The sequence below is a fragment of the Hippichthys cyanospilos genome, chromosome 12 (genome assembly GCF_059441005.1).
Source record: "Hippichthys cyanospilos isolate Australia breed blue-spotted pipefish chromosome 12, RoL_Hcya_1.0, whole genome shotgun sequence".
NCBI classification, from domain to species: domain Eukaryota; kingdom Metazoa; phylum Chordata; class Actinopteri; order Syngnathiformes; family Syngnathidae; genus Hippichthys; species Hippichthys cyanospilos.
In genome coordinates this window covers 18,178,926-18,200,233 of record NC_142380.1, presented here as the reverse complement: position 1 = coordinate 18,200,233, position 21,308 = coordinate 18,178,926, and the positions used below count along the sequence as shown (strand labels likewise).

Below are 21,308 nucleotides of genomic sequence, written 5' to 3'. Positions count from 1 at the left end.
ATTTTTTTTTTTTTTTGGGGACACCAAACATTTCTGTCGAGACCCATAGTTTTTAGTATCGCAAGTTCACAGAGGTAAAATGAGCACTGCTGTCTGGTTTGTTCAAACGTGATCAGTGAGAATAGCAGCTGGCAGCATCAGTTACATCTTTAACTTGTGCCTTACTTTGACCTCTTTTTGATCATTTTCTTCCACACTCACAACCTTCCAAGGTAAGGCGATTTTAAACTGTCACCTTCAGGGTGAAATTTCAGCTTCATTGTGTCTTTCAACCTTTTCCCTTTCTAAAATGTCTCAAGATCAAATGATTGGACAAAATATTGCACATGGGTTAAACTGACTTTGGAGCACTTGAGTGCTGCAAGCTAACTGTCAATTTATGCTACACGCTGTGCTAAACACTCGCAACTGGCGCTGTACAATGTCGCCATGGTTAAGTCGCTTTTTAGCACACTGAATAGGCCATTGTGATTTCAGAACAAAATTACATTGTTTGTAGCAGCATGACTCCCAAGCAACAGTTTGTGTAGTCGAAATTATGTGGGCATTTTGGTTGCAAGATTATTTTAGTCGCTTTGTATTTTGTATTCTGCTCTTGTACTTCATTGAAGTGATTAGAAACTGACATGCCAGACTGCAGATCATGGTTGCATGTATGAAAACCAAGGGTAATTTCACAGATACATGACTTTAATGTGAAATCATTTTCTTACCCAGAGAAGTACAACGATGGTGAGGAATCGATACAGTGGCGAGGCAAAATCAAAAGGTAACCACGTTTTGGGTCAGTATGAGTTGAGTTATACAGAAATATTTCATGCTCAACCCAGAGCACTTAACTAAGAACGGTGCTACCTTATTTTCATGGAACTTTAAACAATGGCATTCATTTAATTCTGCATATACAATAGGTACAATAATCAATGATTCTGACATGCTACTAAAATGACATCTGCTTGCATTTTCTTCAAGGTGGAGATGGAGAACACTTATAATACTAACGCTTCAACAGTTTGACAATGTTTTTAAAGATATGTACATTAAATGCTATTAAAATTATACTTGAAAATGTGTGCCCATTTTGATCACTTTGCAGCATTAACTGCTCTAGTTTTCCTTCTTTTCCGACAAATCAACTGATACTTTAAGAGATTTTAGCATGGTTTTACATTTTAAAGTATTGCGATTAGTGTATAGGTGTCAAACTCATGGCCACATTTTATTTGGCCTGCTAAACGTTGATTTGACTTCAGGTTTCTGGCTAAAATACCAAAGTTACACTTTGCATTTCTTTTTTTTTTTTTGCGGGGGGGTAAAGATTTTGGTTCTTAGTAAGACCATGTCACAATATTTACCTCAGGCCCCATTGTACAGTGGGGGTAAACTGTTTAGAGACTGGACACTGAGACATAAGCAGTAACCTATAATCAGACTTAATACCAATGCAAAGCAGACAGAAGCATGATTAATTAAATATAAATCTAAAATGAGCCACTCTGTCATAAATCATGCCCCAGTAGGGCTATCTCTTCCACCAGAAAGTCTATGTCCTCATGCTGTGTAGCAGGGTTGGCAAAAACACATCTGAAGAAATTGACTTTGGTCCTTGTAGGCTGATAACCAATCAGGACAGAGCCCTTTTCCATCAGCCTTCCTTTGATCTGAGGCGCTACCTGAAATCAAGTGAGGCTTAATATCTGGTTCTAAGCCATGGTTAAATAAAACATTTGTGTCATCTCTACAAACCTGATGAAGTCTCTTGTCTCGATCAGTGCCAGCTGGCATGCTTCTCAGACTGGGAGGAATATACCAAAAACACACATTGCTGTGCTCTGGCTGTGCAAAAAGCAGAGAAAAAACACAAACGGTTCAAAGTATCAGATATTTTGATTGTGCTGTTTTGTTCGCTAAAGACATGTTTCATAAAAACCAATCTTACTTTGTTTTTAAGGACAAGTTCGAAGTCCTTCCTTTTTTGCAGCACATCATATAAATACTTTCCATTTCCCATGCACTTGTTGACCTGAGCTCCAAAGCCTTCAGTACCCTGGAGCAAGAAGGGGAAAAAATTAAGGCAATCATACTTTTTAGCATCCCAAAAAGAACATGGTGAAAAACTACAGTTAAATCCATCCATCCATTTTGTGTAGCCGCTTATCCTCACAGGGGTTGCAGGCTTGCTGGTGCCTAACCCAGCTGACTTCCGGCAGCCAGTAGGGGACACCCTCACCTGTGTCAGCCAATTGCGTTGCACACAGATGAACATCCATTCACACACCTACTGAAACCTAAGGACAATTTAGCGTGTCAAATTCACCTGTCATGCATGTTTTTGGAATGTGAGAGGAAGCCGGAGTGCCCAAAAAGAATCCATGTAGGCTTGGGCATAACATGCAAACTCCACACAGGAAAGGAAGGCAGGAGCCAGCTGGATTTGAATTTGGGTCCCATAAGTGAGATGGGCATGTTAAACTGCACTACTGAGCCGTACACACTACAGGTAAATGTTAACAGAAAATCCAGAAGCACTGCGTCTGATCAAACTACTGTATATTCCAAGAGACCTCAAGACGAATTAATATCTCATTTCACTAGGAAAACGCTGCATTAATGTATCAACTTTTTTGATTGTATAATTCTTTGATATATTGTACTGCTTATTGTTCAGTATTGCAAGCATCATTGGTAATGTAGTTGTGTTGCAGCAAACTGCACAGCATTCGTGCTGACTAGAGAAAAGACTGGTTCATTGATTAGAAAGTAAATATATTCTTGATCTGTCCATGTATGTATATCATATTTATAGATATATATTGCTATACAGACATGCTTCTTTATTTTGAAAATATCTGTTTGAAACCTGTTATCGTATGTTTGACATTGTTTAGGTTATTACCGACGATTTGCACCTGCCGGTTGTTTTCTGAGCATGACGAAATAAAAAACTGGTAAAATAAAATAAAATAAAACGGGAAATATGGAAGTTTAAGCCGAGTAACTTCTCACATAAACCGTGGTCAAACATTTCAGTGGAAAAAAAAATCAAACAATCATTTTCATTGCGTTCTTGTTTTGTGGTTATTCTGAGCACACTAATACCTTTGCTTTCCACATGAGCCAAAGTTTGAAGACATCCACATGTCTGCCACACTGGATACTCTTATCACCAGTATCATAGCTCACATCATAGAATTTATCTTTTTGGAAAAGGTATGGGGCCCCCAATTCATTGCACTTTTGCAAGAGGCCCTGTGGACAAGAACAAGACCGTTATGAAGACATGTACAATATTTTGGTTCAATTATGGAGCTGTATTTCACTGATCATCCAAGTCAAAAAAGATTATCAGAACATTAATTTTCTTGTTGCTTAATGCTCACTTCTCACCCGAGATAATGCATATTTGCATAATGCAGATTGTTAGTTTCTTACTTTCTTCTTTATCAGTAGCGCTGAGCACTGCAGGGGAACACCCATCATCTTATGAGGATTCCATGTTACTGACCACGCTCTGAAAGCATTTTGTTTATTCAATGCTTTCATACCGTCTGTCTTTCAGCAGAGGTCCCATCACAGGACATACCAGAGAACAAACATATACAGTACTGTATGATATGTTCTGTTTAGTAATGTTACTACCTTTCAATTCCCTGGAGTTTCATCCTGTGTCTCTCTGACAAAAGTAGGCCTCCGCCCCATGATGCCTGGAAGGAGAGAAAAAAATCAGGTGGTACACATAAAATAGAGTCGCGGGTTCTGCTTTTAAGCTACACGATTGGGGTTAGAAGGTGGTCTCCGAGTGCCCACTTCACAGACATGGTGCAGCAGTTAATAATTTTAGAGCAGGGACCTCCAAACTGTAGGTAGCTGAATAAACCACTAAAAAATTAGCAATCAGAGGTAGGCAAATCCGTCGCCTCCCCCAATTGCCACCAACTTCCAGTGCTCCATTTTGCCTGCATTCCTGCGTCCCAGATGCATAATTTTTGTCATAAGACGCATACTTTCAAATCAACGTGGATCCTCCCGATGCAACCTTTTTTTTATAGGGGTATTGCAAAACACTTGGTTCACACAAGGCAATTTTAGCCTAAAGCAGGAACCTGCTCTCGATGTGACATATTATCTTTGGCTGCCTTAGCCAATCACGCTCTCACGTTCAACTCCTGGTTTTTCGCCTTGAGTTACCTCTGTAAATTACCAAAACTATGCTTGTACTACTTTCACTGAGCGTTTGCGATATCATTCGAGACAGGATGCTAACAGTATATCGAGTTAAAGTGTAATATTGTATTTATTATGCATTTTAGTGCTCAATTCAAACTTGAATTGATTATCCATGAGTCCCATGATTGCTAGCGATGTTAAAGAGAGAAGTAAGAAGATGATTTATATGGAAACGAAGCTGGAGATAATCAAGAAATATGAACTAAGCTAGCCTACACTAACATTACCAGGGAATTTGGCCATAACAAGTGGCACTCAAAGGTATATGAATCCTTTATATTTCAATTTATAATGTTATTTAATTGTATGCGTGTATGCTATATATAAGTAGCACTTACTATACTATTTTGATACCAATTTTTAATATGTTTATACATTTTTTATGTTTTTACCTGGGGTTTTAAATGCATTAGCTAATTAACATGTGTTTGGATTGCCCGCCATATGGCGAATTTGCATTACGATCCCAACCCCGGAACGGATTAATCTCGTAAACCGGGGACCCACTGTAATGAAATCATTTGTTATAATTGTGAACGATAATTCTCCCCATATGCTCAGAGATGAAGACGCTAGTACACCGTTGAATACTTTGCACATATAATTTATAAGCTCACATGAAAAGGTTTATTTTCATCTCTCGTTTGTCATAAATGCACTGACAAATATTAATATTTTTTTCATTCGGACAATATTTTTATAATGTAAAATATATAAAATATTTAGCTAACTTCAAACAGTAGCTGTCCTCATGTTCTTTTGGGGGGAAAAGGCATGTGTCTTACAAATCAAAACCTAGTATGTAAAAAAAAAAAAAGAGTATTTCCCTTTTTATATTCAGTGTTGTAAAGCAGACTGAAGTTGTGTGATGATTCTTTCCACATCAATACATTAAAGCAGAAATAATTTTGATAGAATCATTTTGAATCAAAAATCAATTCTAAATTGAATCAAAGACCCCCCCCCCCCCCCCCCCCCCCCCCAAATCGAGAAAAAGATTCCCGCTCCTAATTTTGTCCTTTTTACTGTGCAATTTTTGGGACTCTATACATTTCTGTCGTGACCTATTTTTTTTAGAATTGGGAGTCCCAGGGACACAACACTTTCCTGAGGTAAAATGAGAACTGAACTTCCATCGACATCCTCCCCATCCAAACATGTAAGTCACGCTGCACTCATATTTTTTTATCTGCGCTTGTATTTACACTTAAAGTTAATTAACTGACACTTAAAGTTAACGAACACTTAAAGTTAACAAACACTTAAAATTAACTAACTCTGAACTAAAGTTAACTAACTGTAACTACTGTTGTACTGCACTTGAAACAGAAAACAGTAATTATGGGTGTGCCATGAAAACAAAGTAAATTAACTCTTTTGGTGCCATGGATTAGAATTATAGTCTTTTAAAATAGTAATAAAAATAATAAATAAAATTCTCGTCCAATAGTTTTTTTGTTTGCTTTTATATAGGAAGCCAACACCCTTGAGTAGTGCGTATCTAATAAGAAGTCAATTGAGCACTGTGGTGATAACTGTGACCGTTGGATGACAGTGTTGCCAAGTAAATATAACACAAAAAAATCTCTTTAACACTTAATTCTAAACATTACTTTTAACGTTTGGTCAGCAAGATTGTGTCCAATATGACTTTTGGTTCATGAAACCAGGACTAAGAAATGTAGCCACTACAGTACAATGAAATCTCCAGTAAGGTCAGCCAAGTTATAACTATGAATGACAAGAAGTGAATTGAACCAATGCAGTTCATTCACTCAACTGAACATATTGCCTTACTGCTTGGTGGCTCTGTTAAGTGACTATTGTCACAATGAATATAGAGCGATTGCAGTTTGTACTCTAAAATTGCAGCAATATGGCAGACAAACATGAAATGCAGTTGACTTGTATTTCAGGAAGCAAAAAGGATGTAGGGATGACTACTGATGGACATCTGACACAATGTCCGTCCAACATTTACAACAATGGACGAAAATGGGACTTCTGACATTTTTAATTCACTGTTTTTTGACCATTCCTGCAATTTGTTGGTTGGTTGGCAAAACAGGCAGTCTGTGACAGACTGATGGACAGTCCGTCAGTGCTGACCAAGTGCCCACTGTTGTTGGCAATAACATTTCAATGAAATATATAAAAATATATGAAAGTTTACTTACTTTAATGGTTTATTTTGTTATTATTGAATTAGAAAATGATGTTAAATAGCATAATAGTCTTACATCAACATGCATCCATAAAGTATGTCTCTGACAGATGTCTGCTATGGCATTGAGGGGATCAAAAGCTCCATACACGGTCGTGCCTGATGTTGCATTCACATAGAATGGAACCATGTTCTGCAGAAAAGAATTGTACGTTTAAAAATGTATCGAATTTCACATTGTTTCACATCATGTAAGGGCAACATCCTAACTATTAAAGGGCCTGTATCTTGGTATCTTAAACTTTCTAGTTAACTATAGGTAGCCTGTGTATATGATTTTAATATATCACTTTTTTGATAATTCGGCTCCTTATGAAATATGACTACACTTATGACTATACTTCAAATCCAGAAGTATGATTCTGGCTCCCTGAAACCCTGCCTCTCACCTTGTGGTGCCCTTTCCATGACGTCTCCATAGGAGAATCATCTTCTTCTTCCATTTCTTCTTCCATTTTTTCTTGTTTTTCTTTTTTTTCTTCTTCTTCCTCTACTTCTTCTTCTCCTCCTCCTCCTCTTTTCAGCTTGTCTCCTTCAGGGGTCACCACAGCGTATCAACTGCCTCCATCTAAGCCTGTCTCCTGCATTTTCATCTCTCACTCTGATTACTTTCATGTCTTCTTTCACTACATCTATGAACCTTCTCTTTGGTCTTCCTCTAGACCTCCTGCCTGTCAATTCCAAATACTGCATCCTTCTACCTACATATTCCCTATCTCGTCTCTGGACATTTCAGTCCATTTCAGTTTGGCTCCTCTGACTTTATCTCCCAAAACTCCAACATGTGCTGTCCCTCTGATGTATTCATTTCTGACCCTATCCATCTTGGTCACGCACAAAGACAACCTCTGCATCTTTATCTCTGTTAGATCCAGTTCTGCCTCCTGTCTTTTCCGCAGCAGCGGTGTCTCCTGGCCAAACAACATCGCTGGTCTTATCACAGTCCTGTACACCTTTCCTTTCAATTTAGCTGAAACTGTTCTGTCACGCATCACATCTGACACTTTTCTCCACCTGTTCCAGTCTGCCTGCACATGCTTCTTCACCTTTTTTCCACGCTCTCCATTGCTCTGGACTGTTGATCCTAAATACTTAAAATCCTCCACGCTCTTCATTGCTCTGGACTGTTGATCCTAAATACTTAAAATCCTCTACCTATATCTCCTCTTCCTGTATCTTCACTCTTTCACTTTGGTCCTTCTCATTCACACACATATACTGTCTTGCTGCAACTAACCTTCATTCCTCTCTTTTCCAAGGCCAACCTCCACCATTCTAGCTTCTCCGCCACCTGTTGCCTACTCTTACTACAGATCACAATGTTATCTGCAAATATCATAGTCCTTGGAGATTATTGTCTCGAGATTCTTGACTGGTATGATAATGTGGGCATGTATTTAGTCTGCATGGGTGGTCCGAGGGTAGTACTCAACAAAGTGAGGACCCTGTCATTTTCTCTGATCGGGCAAAACGGGTACTCAGAGCGCAGGAATAACCAGGTTCAGAGATGCTTGAATGGAGGAAAACACCACTTTGGAAGTGTTTTTTGGTAAGGAAATAGCAATTAACATGGGTAGAAGCTCCAAATAGTTGCATTCACATGATACAGGCCCTTTAAGACAATTTGACAGTTTGGCTTTTCAATGTTACCTTTTCTTCAGCTGTAAGAATGGAAGCCTCAAGATCTTCTGGAATCATTTTGCCTCTAAAAAGCACCAAAGCAGACAACATTTCTGTCGATACAACATTCTGTACATGTGGTATCGTATTTTATTGTATTGCAACTCCCTGATCGCTGTCTTTGTCTGCAAATACGTGAACAAAATATGAAGAGAACAATAGACCAGTTCTTGGTTGGCCACACTGTTATGATCACTTGAATATGAATAGATCAAATACACAGCCTGTATCTGTGTCAAAACAAACAGTAGCCAAGTATAGGAGCCTTTTTGTTTGTTTGCTTTTTACTTGCACATTACATTAGGACCAGCTCTATCATCTCATATAATGGACTCTCATTTCAGGTCTGTATTCATGCTGTTATCATTTTAACAACAAATTTAGTAAAGTGGCTATAAAGATCACAATAAATCCTGAATGTGCACAACCAATTACAAAAAGATAGCACAGGTGAGCAAACATCTACAGTGCCATGAACTATAATAGTCTCTAAACAAATATTCACATTTTGTGAACGTCACATACCTTTCATCGCATTTCACTACAAACACATTTTCAATGCCCAGACCGAGAACTGCAGCAGACTTTTTGACTGAATAGTGACTCTGTAAAGACAAAACCACAGTCATTCATCTTTAGCCGTCTGACTCAAGGGACATACGTAAAGAATGGCTTAAAATCTACTTTATATGTGGTTGAAATAAAACAATTTCTTTGTTGGGTTATTTGCTTTTGAGGATGAAATACAGCCAGCAAATGAATTCAAAAGAAACTGAATCTAAACCGTACGTACGAACCTGGGCTCACTTATTTCCCAATTCTCTATTCCCAACCCAAATCAGCTCTGACCACTGATTTATTCCCCTTATTGCATACTTACATGTTTGGGTTGTGAGCAAAATAATGAGAAACCTTGTTTTCTTCATTTTCCAATCAAGCACCCCTGGATGTCTATCTGTATTGTGTGGCATTTACATTACTGATGATGCAAACAATATGATTGATTACATGTTCAGAAGTGAAGAGGGCCAACTGGGGTAGAGCTCCCATTCCTCTCGTCTTCACTTCTGGGTAGAAGTAATATCTTGCCACCAGCATACTGTATAGGTTAGAGATCGTCCCTCCTTTATGAAAAAAAAAAGAAAAGATACAGTATAATATGTATTGTACAAAGCTTGCAATACATTGTTTCACTTCACTCTTTGTGAAGTCATTTAAGGACTGTGCGTCTCAGGTATACCCATGGAATCCGTAAACTGAGAATCAAGTGCCCAAATGGTTTTTGAGCAAGAGTTAACTCGTGTTCAAGAGTGCCAGGTTTTGTTAACAATTGCCATGGTTCGGGCTGCACATGGTACGTGCATTGCTCTCTGAAATAATGTTTTCATTCTTGCGAAAGCTGCATGATCAATTTACATTTCATGTTTGCTACAACAGTAACGATGTCAAACAAAAGAGGAGAGAAACCCACCTTGGTCATATAAGCATGGAAGGATGTTATCAATTTAAGTTTTTGAGTAACGCAGCTTCTTAAAAGAAAAGTGTTTGTATCTTGGTTTCATGCATTTATGTTTACTTGAGGCACTCTTAAAAATCAGGGAGGTGACAACAACATAACATAACATGACCTGACCTACATCGGGACTGACAGACAGTCCATCAGCGTGTCGCTAATGGACAACTATTATGCCAATGGGCTTAGTTGTGGTTGCACCCTTTCTTAGTCCTGGTTTCAGGTTTCTTGCTGATAAGACCATTCTGGGATGCATTTCAAGTAACCAATGAATGCAGAACAGATTCGCATTCTTTCCCTGATTGGCTCAATCTGATTTGCTGATTTGACAAAAAAAAAAAAAAAAAAAACAACAAATAATTAGTATGAGTGCAGAAGAAGTAGACCAGCGCCTGACCGTTGACCGACCAGGAGAAAAATTATCAAATGTGGCCCTCAAGTGGTTGCAGAAGATTCGACAAAAATACACAGATGGACTCACAGACCGACAATTACAGTATCGTATGGCTTGAAAAACTGATGGACCGATGATGACGGAAAGAGGACGGACTCTGACGAATGTCGGCAAAGCAAAAAAAATCTACTGTAAGTTGCCTTCCTCTGCCTAACACACCAACGCAACATGATGGCCAATTGCAGAAATGAACACACCAAACAATACCCTGACGTCAACAAAATAGCCTAAGTAGGCCTTTATTTTGAAATTTTCTCTCAAAGCAGCAATTAGCTTGACTCCTTTATTCCAAGTAACTGCCATTACATTATATAGCTACCCACATCAACACATCTGTCAGTCACACTGTCATTGTCTGAAACGTCCCCTTTAGCTGCTAACATGAGGTTGAGACACATGGTGCATTCATAGGGAGTGGGACATTTCAAAGGCCATTGACACAATAGTAACTGTAGTGATAATAATAACAGTTAAGAATGCCATATTACTGGTTATACTGCCTTATAATAGAACTTTTTATCTTTTCAACTTTTTAGCATTTTAACCACATTACAATGGTTATTGTTCACCCTAAACAGCCCCAAAGTGTTATTTTCCTTCAGTGATGAATTTCTAAGAATTCATTGCTGATTCTGTACTCTCAGCACTGGCAATGACTGAGTAGATAAAAATGGCATGCGGTCAGTGGCACTCCGTGCGTTTCAGCCCTACGCCTTCAGTGATTCCACTCGAATAAATACCCCTCAAAACCACACGTACGCATTATGGGGCAACACAGGCTATTTTTCAGAGCATTTAAACATCAATAAACCCGCATCAGAAATTAAAATGTATACGTGATACTGCCAAAACTGAAAATAATTAACAATAATTAAAAATTATTTGTCCACGAAGTTTTATCAAGTCCACCAAGAGCAGGCAGGCTTTAGTAAGATTGTAGGCTAAATTATTTTGTACAAATCGCAGTTTACTATACAAACATCTTTATATTTCTTTACCACTAATTGAATATGAACTAAATAAAATTACAAAAACATGAAAAATGAAAACTAAAATAAAATACTTGCACTCAGCAAAATGGCTGTCCCCCACTTATTTCAATACAAAATCCATTCCTCAGAAAGACTTCAATGACTTGCTTGTAGAGTTTGTCTGTGAATTTCATTTCCAATAATAAATACTTTTCTATTGATATGGACGCTAATGCTCAAAAGTAGTGTCTTGTCCAATTTCCATTTTGCTCTTCTTCAGCCATTGTGGGTTAAAAAAAAAAAGTAGGTTAGATTTCTTTGCTAAATTTACCATATTTTCCGCACTATAAGGTGCACCGGATTATAAGGCGCACCCTCAATGACATATTTTAAAACTTTTCCATATATAAGGCGCACCGCATTAAAAGGCGCAACGGTAGAAGCAGTCAAACTTTATTAGTAGATTACGAACCAGCTTTCTGACAACTGTCTTATGTTTTATTTTATTAGTATTTATTAGGGAACTTTTTCCCCAGTGCAATCACAATATAGTAATACTCAAAGTTATAACAATAATAACTCAAATAATAACTCTAAACTCTCAAAAGCATAATAACTCAAGATGACCAACCCTTGTTCAACTGTACACAAAAGAAACAGGTAAAGCTTACTTTATCAGTTCATTCCCCATCTATGAATCCCAATTTCAATCTTGATCCATATATAAGGCGCACCGCACCGCATTAAAAGGCGCAACGGTAGAAGCAGTCAAACTTTATTAGTAGATTACGAACCAGCTTTCTGACAACTGTCTTATGTTTTATTTTATTAGTATTTATTAGGGAACTTTTCCTCCAGTGCAATCACAATATAGTAATACTCAAAGTTATAACAATAATAACTCAAATAATAACTCTAAACTCTCAAAAGCATAATAACTCAAGATGACCAACTCTTGTTCAACTGTACACAAAAGAAACAGGTAAAGCTTACTTTATCAGTTCATTCCCCATCTATGAATCGCAATTTCAATCTTGATCCATATATAAGGCGCACCAGATTATAAGGCGCACTGTCATCTTTTTAATAAAATTATGGCTTTTAGGTGCACCTTATAGTGCAGAAAATACGGTACTTGGGTCTGGCTTCACTGTAAGCTATACCTTTCATGCAGATCAGCCAAGCAACATGGTGTAGCTTGGTCGAGCAAAACGTTTTTTTTGTTGTTGTTGTTGTTTATTTTATTTTTTTAATTACTTAATTTAACATACATTTTTCAATGTTAAACACGTTTGATCAACTTAGCACCACCTCCCTGCAGTGAGCATCCAATCACGTCACATTTAACATGACACTTCTAGATGGCCAACTTATGACTCGATTGGCTATTTCAACTGTCTATAAATTACATGGGCTGGTTCACATTTGTCTTTGCACACTGCACAGGAGCCCGCAACTGTGGATTCCGAATGCCCAGGCCTCAGGCAGATTTCAAGCAACCTGGCGACACAAAGTACAGTGGGCCCCCGTGTTACGAACTTAATCCGTTCAGCGGCTACGCTCGTAACTCGAACTGCTCGTATGACTGGCAATCCAAACCTATGTTAATTCGTGAATGCGTGCAACGCGTGCAAAAACCTTAGGTAAAAACATCACGACTTTATACACATATTAAATATGAGTAACATAACCTACTGTACAGTTAAATTAAATAACATAAATATACAAAGGAAAAAGGACATTTACCTTTGGGGCGACGTGACTTAAGCTGGGTGGAGGCGGAGGGGAGCAGAGACCAACCCGCAAAATTTATTGATTTATTTTCTTAAACGGGAACTTTTCTCAAAACTAGAACATATCACCGGCAATTTCCTTCTCTTTAATCCATAATAGAAGAAGCCTCTCAATCGATCGAGGTCCGTCCCCCGGCAAGGAAAGCCCTTAGAAGATTGCCGAGCGGTTACGGCCATACTCACGAGCCATGCGTGCGCCTCCTTCGTATTTTTTTTTTTTTTAATTATCTCCTGCTTGATTTCTATTGTCATCATCCTCTTACTTCTTCCTTTACCGCCACTTGCAATTTTAGAAGCCGTGTCTAACAGATAAAGTTTGCAAAGTCTTAACAACATTCCTTCCTTCCGTTTTTGACTCTTTTCTCTCCTTCCTTCCGTCCCGACCAGCTGTGCCATCAAGCTAGATAAAGGCGTTTGGCCAATAGCATATCGGCATTTCTGTGATTGACGTGACGCCGGCCAATAGCATCTCCGTGAGTGAGACCGTGACTGACACCGTGACTGAAACAGTGACTGTGACATTGTAAGAGCAATAGCATATCAGCGTTACCGTGTCATGCATAAGCAGATGCTTTCGTTAATGTAGCAAAGCGAGGTCAATTGTACGTGCACATTGACTGGCAACGCGTGGCGAATTCATAGTTAAAATCATCACTATTTTACACACATTTTAAATTTAGTACCATATTCACTGGACAGTTAATATAACAAGCATGGATAAACAAAGGATAAATGACGTTTTCCTCTGGGGCGACATGACTTGAGCTGAGTGGAGACGGAGGTGAGCAGAGACCAACCCGCAGAATTTATTTATTCATTTTCTTAAACAAGAACTTTTCTTCAACTAAAACATATCACCGGCGATTTCCTTCTCTTTAATCCATTATAGAAGAAGCCTCTCCATTTTGTTGTCGAGCGAGGTCCGTCCCCCGGCAAGGAAAGTCTTCCCCTTAGAAGATTGCCGAGCGGTTCCGTCCATATTCACGAGCAAGGTTAACTATGCACGCGCCTCCTTCGTATTTTTTTATTATCTCCTGCTTGGTTTCTATTGTCATCATCCTCTTACTTCTTCCTTTACCGCCACTTACAATTTTAGAAGCCATGTCTAACAGATAAAGTTTGCAAAGTCTTCACAACATTCCTTCCTTCCGTTTTTGACTCATTTTCTCTCCTTCCTTCCGTCCCGACCAGCTGTGCCATCAAGCTAGATAAAGGCGTTCGGCCAATAGCATATCGGCATTTCTGTGATTGACGTGACGCCGGCCAATAGCATCTCTGTGAGTGAGACTGTGACTGACACCGTGACTGAGACAGTGACTGTGACATTGTAAGAGCAATATCGGTCTTCGTTGCCGGGACAAGCTTTAACTACTGAATTTGATGACGTGGCAAGGCGAAAATATATGAACAAATACAATGGCCGGCATGTCAGATTGCTCGTAAGGCGAATGGTCTGTGCGTAAGTGGGGGACAAAAAACTCCGCGGACCACGCTCGTAAGTCGAAATGTTCGTAAAAGAGGGTGTTCGTAAACCGGGGGCCGACTGTATTATGATTTATTATAGTTATGATTATAATGTAAGGTTATGTTAGGCCAGCAGTGAAGGCCTTGCAGGCCCTGACGGTTCACTATTGCTTGCGACATGTATGAAGATGGCAAAGTACCCAGGATGGCTCAGGAAGGCCCTTGTATTGCCTCATACCACTTATTTTTTGTTTTTGTTTCGTGGCCAGTCTGTTTTAATGTAACGTCAGGAAGAAGGTGCGGCAGCCACATGTTGAGAGTCACTATTTCAGTCAACAGTTTCCTGGTTAGAAATGTCGCTAATTAAAGAAACTCATACTTCAGAAGAAATTAAAGCACCAATGTTTCAAAGATTATATATATATATATATATATATATATATATATATATATATATATATATATATATATATATATATATATATATATATATATATATATATATATATATAATGAATGGAAACATATATCTTGCACAACTTTTGGCACCTACGCGCACACACAAACATACACACACATGAACAATTACTTTAAAAGTATTACTATGAAACTTGTAACCGCCTTCTTTGCAATCTTTGTAACAAAAACGAAGCTCAGCGGAAGATCTTGGTGCTCTTTCTCTCCCTCTTTTGCAAAAGACGTTTTTTTTCTCAGAGTCTTGCCTTTTCTAGTCTTTTATTGTTGATAAGCAAGAGTTCATTATTTGTATGCATATATTTAACTTTAGAATGATTAAAATACAGGTCCTTTCACAAAAAAATAAATAAATAACAACAAAAACATTGCTTCAGGTCCCTGGGATTAATGTGCAAAAAAATGCTCTGCATAGTTAAAAAGTTGCTCATCAAATTAAGTCAATGGTTTGCAAAACTGCTCTGCAAAAAAAAATATTCAGAGCCTTGTACGATATAAAAAAAGTTAAGTGTGACATATAAAAACCAAAAATATTACCTGGTGAGAAGATACCATCTCCCTCATCATCCAACCAATTTACAATGCTATACATCTTCTTCAGTATAACTTCTTCCATTAGGGTGAAGACTGGTGACACCTCATATGTAAACCTAGTAAACAAAATATTTTTGAGTATAAAACTTAAAAAGATTTTGACATATAAAAAAATACTGTATTTCTCTGAGTACAAGACTCCCCCCCCCCACACACACACACACAGTTTGTTTTTTTTTACTGTAATTTGGGGGAATTTGACAAAAACAATTATTAGTTTACCTCTGACTTTAGTAGTTATATAGATCATGGCTCTCACATAGTGCGTGTTATTAAAATGCTGAAATTACTCTACTTTTAGAGGCATTTCTACATCTTATACTGTTGAGGTAATGTGGGGGTAGACGCAAATGCTTAATATAATGTCACAACAATAAAATGATTTGAAATTTCAATACTTTATTTTTTGACACAGCTGAATATTAATTTGTCTAGTTTTCACTCTCTGACGCACCAAATAGCTCCTCCCATTTCAATGTATGGGTATAACTCCCGAAAGTGTTGTTCCTCCTCTTCGTCAATTGTTCCAACATCTTCATTACTCTTCCATGGGTAGTCCTCTTCAGACCTGTCTAATTTTTTTGAATGTAGGTCTCAAGGAATGCTATGCTGACGCTTTCTTTACCCAAGTGACGACTGTAGCGAGATCAGAGCGTGGAAGGTTGCCCTTTGCTGCATTTCTAACCCTCAACATGCTGACACCCATGCATGCCACTGATCTCGCATTTTTGTCTTGAACTGACAACGGATGTCAAGCCGTCTTTTCCTTTTTAGAATGCGTCAAAGTCCACTGGAAAATAATTGTGGCACGCAGCATTGTTGACAACAAAGAGGGAATGAGGTGGCACTTGACAAAACTTGCATTTTTGCAATGTTTCGTGCAAACACTCTAAAACAGATGCATACATATATTAGATGTATATACTGTATAATCATTTTAAGCCCTGTACATGACATGATATGACTTATTTCACTTCTGAATTAATATTATTCAAATTCAGATACATGGAGAAAATTGGTCTGGTTTTGAGTTGTGCAATTATAAATCGACCCCCCCAATATGGGGGTTGAAAATAATGAAAGAAAACTCGACTTGTACTCGGGGAAACACGGTATCATTACAAAATACAATGGTAAAGATGTGTAATATGACAAATCATTAGCAAGAAAAAGAATGTGAACCCTTTGGAAACACTTGTTGGGTTGGTTAAAATTGCCTTGCCTTATATATAACATGCACTAGTGATGTGATTTTTTTTTTTTACAAAGATACTCATGTTGCATCATTCACAGTAAAAGCTAGTCAAATGACTCAGTTCACTGTCCACTGCTTAGTTCCATCAAGCTGGAAAGAGTTAGAAAACAATATTAGGTTGTCTATATACGTATATATTACGAATGGCGTGACTCTTAGAACTAGCCTCCATGTAAAGATGGCAGAATAAGCAGTTTGCCGAATTTTCAATGAAGTAGAGAAAGTCCTATGAGCACCAATTAGAAGGCGAGCAGGGGCATTTTGCTGAAAGTGGAAAATGCTTAAGAGAGGATTGACTGACTCCAAATTTAACTGCATTCACAGTGTTCCATTTGAAATGTAACAAAGTCATGGATTACTTTTTCTAACTCTGCCTAAGAGGATACAAGTGTCAGTTGTCTGCTCCAGTTTAAATTCAGTCCAATTTGAAACCCAAGTTCAAAATAGATGGTGTTAGATACAATGAAAAAAGAAAACATGGCCTTAACTTAAAAATATTACTGTCATCTGTCACAGCCAATATTCAGGATTTTGATCAATTTCGAAATATTTAATATAATTAAATATAATTGGTGTAACATGAACGTTTTACCTTCAAGTAATGTTATCGTTTGAGCCAAAATTCTCATTACTGTTGCTTGTCCTAATTTAATGTAATTAAGTTGGATTCATTGCATTACATATATCATTCTTCACCTGAAAACACAAACTCCTCTATTACAAAACATTGAATGAAAGTATATATTTTATTATATTTTCAACAATTAAAAATGAGTCATAATAACAAAACTAATAATACTAATATAATGATACCTTTAAAAATTACTTTAAATACCTTTGTTATAACAGGCATATTATAACAAGTACAACATTTAAAAGCTTTGAAAAAAAGAACAAAATGTTTTTATTTATTCTACAAAAAATGCTTTTCAGAAAGCCTTATAAGCTTAGTTCTGTAGGCATGTGGGAGAATCAGTGTAGTTTTTTCGTTACACCAATTGAATGCAATTGAATATTTTTAACTTGATCGAATCTTGAATACGGTATTGGCTATAAAGGACAACTTCAATGGTTTTAAGGATTTTATTTTATTTTATTTTTCAATGCATTTTTCTATGTATCAATGCAGAGGGTGGGAGTAATTTCGGAAGCTCTCCAGGAGTATAAATAAAAATACTTACATATATTTTATATCTTATATTTTACATTTATGCATTTTTTTTTTACTTGGTGACTGAACATTGAAATGTTCATACTGGTTTGAATGTTTGGTGCCGATGGCGCAGCGACCTCCGCACTCCAAAATGCTTCTGCTCACAAGCCACGATGCGCTGAGCGCCGTTGTGCATTGGGCTTTACTTCACTTCTGTATCATGTCTGCTTCTGCGTCCAATTTCCGGTCTTCATGTAAAAGACATCTTTCACCCTCAGTCAAAGGTGTAATTGAAATTATACTACCCACAGGGCAAACAGCGGATTTTCCCAGCTCAATCGTTAAATTATTTTGAATGAAACCAAAGTGGAGTTCTTTGAAATGAAGACACAACATTAAGTTTGGAGAAGAAAATGTCTCATTCCAACTGTAAAGTATGTTGGAGGGGGCATCATAGTTCTTCTTCTTACAATTTTTTATGTCAAAAAAATTCAAATTAAACTTAACCTTAATGTTTTCACATTAGTAAGCTGCAAAGCATTTTACCCTGAACCTGGGTCTGACTAACTCAAGGTTAACTATACTTAATAAGAATCTTACATGTTCGTGTTGGCAACAGCAGTCAGCCATTCACCGACAATACCAATCACATCCAGACCTGCGAACAGTTGATTGAAAAATCGAGGATGGCCTGGAAAGGGAGGTCATAGGTCATGCATATATAAATGTAGGTTAGCATTGTTTTTGCAAACAGTAGATGTAGGAATACAAATCAGATTCATAAACTGCCACAGGCATTCTCACAAAGAAACAAAATGCTTCCATGAAAGCTCGGGCAAACACAAGACAAAAGCACACCTGTATTGACACCGTATTTCAGTGTGTCACGACAATCCACTAATATTTGCTCAAGAGTGTCTGGTTTTTCAGGCAGGTCCAGACTAAAGCCTTCAAGTCCTTCTCTGAGTTGGTGAGGATGATGAAAATCCAAAACCTGAAAAACAATTAGCATTGCTGTGTTTTCTTACTAATGTTCCTTATTAGTGGGGTGTTTTTGTTTTTTTTTTTTTGGGGGGGGGGGCACCTTGGAATTTCTCTGATAGGACTTGCTGATGTAATTCATCAATAAATTGACAATCTCCTGCAGAAATTCCCTCGTCATCCCTTCCCCTCCTGAAGTTGGCAAAAGGTCTATTTGTGTACAAAAACATACAGGATATGCATTTAAACAGGATATTTTGTACAACCAGAAGAAAGGGAAGACATCATTTTTGCATAAGCTATACACGCATTGCATTGATTATTCTGTTGATAATAATTACCAAAATGACAAGATGTAGCAACTTATTATGTAGTGTTATAATACACCTAACAAAGGATGTTTTATCCCACATTAGGTGTGTTATAACACATCATCTGCCGGGATGATTATCATAGTTCCCATTTTGACACATTGGTCTTTTCAAATATTTATTTTGATGCTGCATCAAAAGGCTGGGAACTTCCTGCACACTTTGTTTTTTTTTTTTAATTTGTTATATTGTAATTTTGCAATATTTTAGTAAATAGGGAGGCAGGGCTTAATGATTATCTACCAACTGAGAGTTCGTGGGTTCAGTCCATTAACAATTGCGACCATAGTGGCCGAAGTGTCCTTGAGCACGATTCAATCACCAGTTACTCCTGATAATGTGTGTCATCAATCGATAAATAATTTGTCAGTGTAAATCCTTTTGATTACCTAAGGTAGAAAAGCGCCATATAAATGCAAGTCCATTTACCTCTCGGAAATACTTTAACGAATAAAAGAATGCTGCTAAGCCTGAGCGCTCCCTCCTGTTTGCATTCATTTAAAACAAGGATGTCTATTGTCAAAGATTGGGAAAAAAGTTCCCCTCAACAAGTGGTATATCTGACAATCTGTAAATATGTGCTTCAAGTTAAATCTACAAAGTTGAGAATTAACGTTTGCACTATTCAAAATGTTAACACCAATAATGCTATATTACTTTTCCTCAAAATAATTATCTGCCTCAAATATTGGTTAGTCTTCGCTAGAAATAATCAGCATCACTTCTGAAAAAATCAAATATCTATACCTACACTTATGTTTACTTGTGTATTTCAATCTTTTTCTTCTATATACTAAGATTCATGGACAGTATTTCAAATAGTTGTTATATTTTACTATATATTTAATATATTTCTTTGTAAATATATATATTTAAATTGTTTCATAAAAAGTTGTGACTAAAGGATATTATTATAGAATTTAGTACGCCTTTATTTACTATGGGGTATTTTGGGGGCGGGGCAGAAGCAAGCATTGGTTTGGGTTTAACCACATTAGTCATTATTGAGTTCGGTCTTTATCTCTTCAAGCCTGAAACCATTTCTGCAATAAACCTTCAAAATGTATGTATTGGTGAGGTGTTTAAAGTCATTTTGATTGTAATACTTGAAATAGAATTGTCAACTGTCACCTTTGCAGTAAATGTTGCTGAAATCAGTAAGTGTCTGTGTATTTTCTCTGTGTGAGTCCTCGGGGTGTTTGTCCATTTTAGTTGATTTAGCCGTGACACTGTCTGAAAAAGGAAAACATCCAATATCAGTGACAAATCTTTACCTGCTGTCTATCTTAAGGGCACAGCAAGGACATTAGTGGCTAGGATCTACTCAATAATTTGTTTAATATTCAAATGTATTATAGTGGACAACATCACTGCTTACCATACTTCTATCAGCACTGCTATCTATCTATCTATCTATCTATCTATCTATCTATCTATCTATCTATCTATCTATCTATCTATCTATCTATCTATCTATCTATCTATCTATCTATCTATCTATCTATCTATCTATCTATCTATCTATCTGTCTGTCTATCTATCTATCTATCTATCTAGCTATCTATCCATCCATCCATCCATCCATCCATCCATCCAGCCATCCTTTCTTTTTTGACTTGCTGCATACATGAGTAATTCTCAACTGATATTCTATTCAGTTATTTAAATTCCAAAGCAATTAGACAGTGACAATGACAGAAACTGACAGCTCAAAAATGACAGATGACTGAAATACAATCCCAGGTTTTGGTTTCTCTTTGACAAATGTACGTACACAGTATTCCTTGAAATGTTCAAAATGTCATTAAATGACACTTACCTGGCAGCTGTAAAAAATCCATGTCAGTACCAATGTCAGCTTTCAAAATAAAAGAAAACACAAGCTTTAGTGAAAGACAAGTACGAAAATATGTGTCACTGCAAGTCACATCAGTTATTCAGTGACTTTTTTTTTTCGAAGAACTTTGCCCGTGGTTGAAATTGGCAGTAGATACTCTTCTCAGGCAAACAATGTTAACTAGAGTGAGACCATAAAAGGGTCTTTGTTGTGCCACTTCTGAGTAGCAAAATCCAAGCAAGGGGAGGGGAGCGTTGGGGCTGATGATACAAGAATTGCTCACACCCTTCGCATGGTACCAAGATATAATATGTGTT

General features: G+C 37.3%; 1 protein-coding gene across 2 annotated transcripts; it reads right to left on the bottom strand.

The window, feature by feature from the left end:
• Positions 1 to 4: 4 nt before the first annotated feature.
• On the bottom strand, positions 5 to 21,138 carry gad3 (glutamate decarboxylase 3). Of its 2 annotated transcripts, none has more exons than XM_088429355.1 (16): positions 20,974 to 21,138; positions 20,286 to 20,387; positions 18,887 to 18,993; positions 18,661 to 18,796; positions 18,403 to 18,493; positions 15,338 to 15,450; positions 9,140 to 9,255; positions 8,657 to 8,736; positions 8,102 to 8,156; positions 6,468 to 6,584; positions 3,640 to 3,704; positions 3,433 to 3,511; positions 3,100 to 3,249; positions 1,940 to 2,047; positions 1,747 to 1,836; positions 5 to 1,673 (listed from the first exon to the last, which is right to left on the bottom strand). In XM_088429355.1, exons 1-16 carry the CDS (start codon positions 20,993 to 20,995, stop codon positions 1,500 to 1,502), a joined length of 1,605 nt encoding a protein of 534 aa, XP_088285481.1. In that variant the 5' UTR covers positions 20,996 to 21,138; the 3' UTR covers positions 5 to 1,499. The 2 variants fall into 2 exon arrangements, with proteins under 2 accessions (XP_088285481.1, XP_088285482.1); XM_088429356.1 differs by having other exon boundaries at positions 1,529 to 1,673; positions 1,747 to 1,832.
• Between the last annotated feature and the right edge of the window lie 170 nt (positions 21,139 to 21,308).